Genomic DNA, 5,641 nt, shown 5'->3' with positions numbered 1-5,641 from the left:
ATTAACCAATTAAAAATAATGTTTTTTCCTCCAAAGGAAATTTGTAGCAAAGCAATAGAGAATAGCATGGAGTGTTATATATTGAATTCCAAGCCACAATTATAGCAACAAGTATATATTAGTGCTGGGAGAAAATTCAAGTCCACTAATTTTCTACCAGAAATTCCCAAAAGAAATTTCTTTGAAAAAATATCAAAAAACAGTGTGTCATTTTTTTCAATCAGCTCTGCCCAAAAAATATACAAAAATTGGAAGGATATGAAAAACTACTAGACATTTTGGTTGGGTGGGGTTTTTTAATTAAAATTCATCTATAAAATAGTCATACTTTTCTGCACTTACATTTAACAGCCTCCCAAAAACAGTTATGTTAATCTTAGTGGCATAAATAGACTTATAGACTGAAAAAGGTTTTTGTTGTCTTGTCATGGTATTAAGCAGTTGGAGAAGGTTGGATATTTCTTGTACAGAGAATTAGAAGTGCAGTGTTTGGTGAACCACAGGCAAATGGTCCACAAATTGGGCAAATTGTCCCAAACATCTGTAGATAAATCTTTCCTGCTTTATACCTTCTGCCACATTCCTGCCCCTGTGCCTGCTCTGGCTCTCTCTCAGCTTCCTCATGGGCACTAAAGCCATGACAGTTATACCCACCAAGACTGCAGACTGGGTGTTTTTTCAAGTAAATTAAAGCCTCAACAAAATGTAAATGTTTCCAGAATAGAAGGAACTGTACCATAAAAAGCTATTTTAAGTGTCCCTTTTAAAGCCTTTATTAAAGAAAAGCATGGAAAACATAAATTCTGATGCTTCTTTCTATACAGGTACATTAGAAATAAGCAAGAAAACATTCAGAAGGGGTTGACTTTGTCACTGCAAGTACACTTACTGCAATATAAATCTGAATAAATTAGTGAGGACAATGGATTTCTCTGATCTTGATAAGCTGATAGTGGGAGACATCTGAGTTCTCATGTTTCAGGGGATGCTCAGTCCCTAGTTGAATTACTGTTTTTGCCAAAGCAGCCAGGGGCCTGTAAGTTTGACTTCATGTGACAGTTCAAGCACATATTCTTAACAAAGGTTAGCCATGTGTATCACATAGAAACACACACACACAAAGGCACAGAGTCTTGAAAACACTGGGAAAAGGGGGGGTTTTAAGATATGTTAAATTAATTGCTGTGCAATTCTAAGTTTAAAAGCAATTGCTGAATACAGTCCAATAGATACAAATCATGGCACAGCGCTAGAGGTTAAACCCTGCATATGTGGCCACACAGTAATTTCGGCTGCGAATGACAGCCAAAATGTTTGGGTTCAGAACATTGAGAGTTTTTGAAAAGTAAATGAAGTAGGTCAGGGTCTCACTAAGAAGAATGTAAAACACAAACCTCCTTACTGGAGAAAACTGTCACAACTCAGATATCCTAATGTTGTCATCAAGCAATGAAATCTTCATATGGAGAAATGTAGAAAAGCAATAAACTTGGACAGTCACAGCAACAAAGTGTTCAGGAACACTCAGAGCCAGGGACAAAAACCTTATTAATGCCATACCATTTATATGCATATAGGCAAATATTAGAGTTTAATTTACCAGTACTTTTAGGTAATACTTTACAAATGCCATTTTTCTCTGCTGTGTTTTATATGTCACTGAAAACTGCTAATGCTCATGCATATTAAACTGTTATCTGTTGTAAAATGTTAAAATGTTAGGTTAAAAAATATACTTGTTTCTGTATATGTGCCCTTCGAGCTAATTCTGTCTTCTAGCAAGAGTATCTCAGAGCAGCAAGAATGAGCATTCCAGATAATAGTTTTCTTTATGGATCTTCTTCTCTTAGCAGTTCAGCAGATGAAGTAACAAGCATCTGCCCAGCAGGTGAATTTCTATTAATTTCTGTGCCTTGGCAGTGGCTCACAGCACTGACATTCTTTCACAAAACACTTTGTATCAAAGAATCAGCATTTTTCTAGTGATAAGTCATTTAATAAAATTCCTGACATGGTCCATATACAATGCCTAAACAACAGCAATGCAGTTAGGAGGGTTTAAAAAGTGTGTCAAAACGTAAGTTTATTGCCATCTGTAAAAAAAAATCTGCAGCACACACAAAGGATGGTGGATCACTGGAGAAAACAAGAGGTTATTGTCTTACCAGCCTCACAATTTGTTCTCAGCCTCAACCTCTCATGAGGCAGAATGTTTCCAGCACGTTCCAGAATCACTCTTCTGAAATGGGAGCCTCATGCTTTCTGAGCTAATCAGCCTGAGCCCTGGCTGACACCAGAGCCTGCTTTTAGCCTGTCATTAGTCAGCAGACTATCAGACCTGCCCTGTAAAAGCGTGATCACATCAAACAACGGTTTCACACCAGTGGACACATCCAATACGCTCATGTGAAGAATGCATTTGTTTCACATCTGCCCCAACCTGCTCTTATATTCCTCACTGCTTAGAAAATAAAGCCTCCTGCAACACAAAGTACATTCCAGGTTGATGCTCAACATATTACCTCTGTGGTGAAAAGGCTTCACAGACTGTCAAATAAATTCTTCTTAAGACACCATCCTAAATTTCCATTAAGCCGTAGGAAATAAAATATTTTATAATGTAATTCCAAACACATAGTCATTTGTCCTCTGAGTGCTCCAAGAATGTTTACAAACTTCTGTGCAGGCTGGATACTAAAACAGTTCTGGTTAAAAGGTCAGTTTAAGGGTTTAGGGCAATAATGACCCAGTTTATAGAAGTGAGGAAGACGAGGCCATAGAAAGGTAAGGGATGAAAATGAAGCATAATAAAAACTACAATTTCAATAAGTTGTTCTGCAGGAATGAACAACATCATCCACTCCTACTTTCCCCTGCTGCCAAGACGGCCTTTGTTACAGCTGCAGTTTATAAGATATATCACTTGAAAGTAGAAAATTTTCATTTCTATGAGCAAGTATGCAAACTACTCAGGTAAGTTTGGACAATAAATAAACTGACCTGAATACTTCAGGAATTTTTTTTAAAAAATTGTTGGAAAGAGAGGATCTTCAATTCATAGAGGGAAGATGGACTTTTTTATTATTATTAAGGGAATAACAGAAATCTGAGACTTTCTGATCCAGCTCTGTCTCAGGCCCTTTTGTGACCCTGACCTGTGGTCTGAATGCATTTCTCTTGAAGTCAACACGAGTTTTATGACTGTCTTTACAAGAATCAGCATGATTTAAGAAATTTCAGCAGCACTTGTTGACCTCATATCCATCATGGAACAGCACGAGGCAGACACACACCAGTGAAGCTGTGCTCATGGCATTCAGCTGGTGCAGCCTGGCCCCTTCCCACGCAGAGATCCCAGCTGGGGATGAAAACAGCGTTACCCAGTGCCATGCTGTGCCCGTGCTAGTAATCTCTCCCTCTCAGCCTATCTACACAAGAGACATCTTGACATTATGACAAAGAGACTAAATGAAAGACAGACACTTGACAACTGGACCTGGCAGCTAGCCATTCCACAGGAGTCAGTGCAATAAAAGACAGTGCAAACTCACACATAAACTAAATCATCACTGAAGAAGTTTATCTCGTTTTTCTTTCCTTCTGTAGGAATTGACCTTTTTTACTGTAAGTGTGAGAATATCCTTTGTTAGTGTGAGTGTGGGAACACCAAAATCACCAATTTTTTTTTACTTAACCAGCTAAATTTAGACTGCTACACATTTGACTTGATTGACATTAGAGCTGAACAGCTTTCCAATCTCACTGCTGCCTGATTTAGTTTTATTTTAGAAGGCATGCATTCCAAATAATAAAAAAAAATACAAGTTGAAGGAAAAAATATTTAATTTAGGTTTAGTACAGCCCAGAACAAAGGTTTGAGCCCTGTCTCCATCATTTTCACTGCTGTCCAAGCTGCCAGCCTGAAAGATCCTCCTGCTGGCGGCCCAGTGCTGGACACTGTCTGCCTTCTCCCTCATCTCTGTCCTGACCCACACTGGCTTCATCCCCCACACTGGAAGCCAGGGTGTACAGCTTCCCTGAGAGCCAGGGTGAGAAGGTGGGGCATGAGCTGAAGGAGCATATTGAGCACAAGTTCCACAAGTGGCAGGAGCCCGCCCCGGTCAAGCAGGTAAAGCTGCTACCAGTGCTGCTGGACGGGCAGAGGATGAAGAGAGGGAGCAAGGAGTACCAGCAGATGAAGGAACACTTGGAGATCCACAAACAGACCAACAGGATGAGCTTTGGGGAGATCGAGGAGGACACCTACCATGAGGACTTTGGGTTCATCCCGGACCACCTGGGCAAGGCTGGCAGCGGCTGCGTGTTCCAGACCCAGGCCAAGGAGGCCACCAAGGCCCAGACCAGAAAAGCCCTGCAGAGGACCCTGCAGAGGATCCTGCAGAAGCTGAGTGTTTTCTACAGGGGCAAATCCGTGATTCGGGAGCCCAGCTCAGGCAGGCCTCAAGCATGGCCTTCAGCCCCCCGCAGGGGATCAAGATCATGAACCCGCAGGCAGCCAAGAAGTGGCTGAGGCAAACCAGAAATATTTCTCCAGCATGGCCTAGCTCCTCAAGGTCAAGGAGGAAACAAGTGGGGCCCCCTATCCTCCTGAGCCCCCTGGAACCCCCTAATCCCACTCCAAATTCCCAGGGACCCCCCAAAATCCCTCCAGTCCCATGTCACCCCCCCATCCTTTGCTGAGGAAAGGGTAGACCTTCAGCAGCAAATAGAGACACGGAGGACTTAAAACATTGGAAGTGCTGGTCCCAAGGTCTCTCTGACTAATGGAGTTGTCTGGCTCCTTCATGGGAAGGCAAAATGTCCCATCACACCAAGGCTGTGACACTGACAGCAGAAGACAGGCCTTCTCCTTGCCTACATCTTCGTGGTGAAAACCCTCCCCTTCATCCCCTCCGAAAACCTGCTCACGGAAACCACAGGCACAGTGGCACTTGAATCCTGTGAACTACTCAGTTACTCCCCAAGACAGACACTCTGTTGGTGACTGACAGAAAATATGACAAGAAATGGCTTTTTGAGTGGAGAATTCTTCCCGACCTCCCCCATACAGCAGCAAGCGACACAGACAGGGAGCCATTTGTAGCTGTCACACTGTGTCCTGCCATTATTGCAACATTAAACTTGAATTATGGAGCTGCAAAAAGATGGTGGGCTTTTGAAAGCATGAAGGTAATCTTACACTGCCATACATTTGTACACTTCCCAAGACTTCAGGTAAACACTGAAATTAAACTTGTTTGTTTGTTTCACAGCTACAGTCCTGAATTGTTTTGAGACAAATAGCAAAGCTACTAGGAAATCTTTTCTGAGAAATCGTCAGAAGCTCTAAAAAAATACAGCACTTCCCAACTGTAGAGGGTATATCTAAAAAACCAGCAAGAGTCTCTGCAAAATCAGCCCTTCAAGAAGCTTAATAGAAAAAAATTCTTTTTCTGTCCCAGCAAATAGCTTTTAAAGAGGGCTTTGTTGGTTTGGTTTGGTTTGGTTTGATTCAGTTCGGTTTTTTCCCTGCTTTTTGCATTATTTTGTTAGGGAATCTAGAAATAATCTTTTCAACAAAAAACAAAAATTATGGATTTGACACTGTTTGGGATATCTTGTATTTCACATTCACATTTTG

At 41.4% G+C, this 5,641-nt stretch overlaps 1 protein-coding gene across 1 annotated transcript; it reads left to right on the top strand.

Annotated features, from left to right (window-relative positions):
- The first annotated feature begins 2,948 nt into the window (after positions 1 to 2,948).
- On the top strand, positions 2,949 to 4,631 carry LOC134547611 (U4/U6 small nuclear ribonucleoprotein Prp31-like). The gene is given in 5 exon segments (XM_063391758.1): positions 2,949 to 2,973; positions 3,881 to 4,010; positions 4,012 to 4,454; positions 4,457 to 4,522; positions 4,525 to 4,631. Coding segments are annotated over 5 exon segments (771 nt in total).
- Positions 4,632 to 5,641: the final 1,010 nt, after the last annotated feature.

This window comes from Prinia subflava, chromosome 2 (assembly GCF_021018805.1).
Source record: "Prinia subflava isolate CZ2003 ecotype Zambia chromosome 2, Cam_Psub_1.2, whole genome shotgun sequence".
In the NCBI taxonomy this organism is placed as follows: domain Eukaryota; kingdom Metazoa; phylum Chordata; class Aves; order Passeriformes; family Cisticolidae; genus Prinia; species Prinia subflava.
Note: the sequence above shows the minus strand (reverse complement) of the source record. Positions and strands in the feature narration are given on the sequence as shown.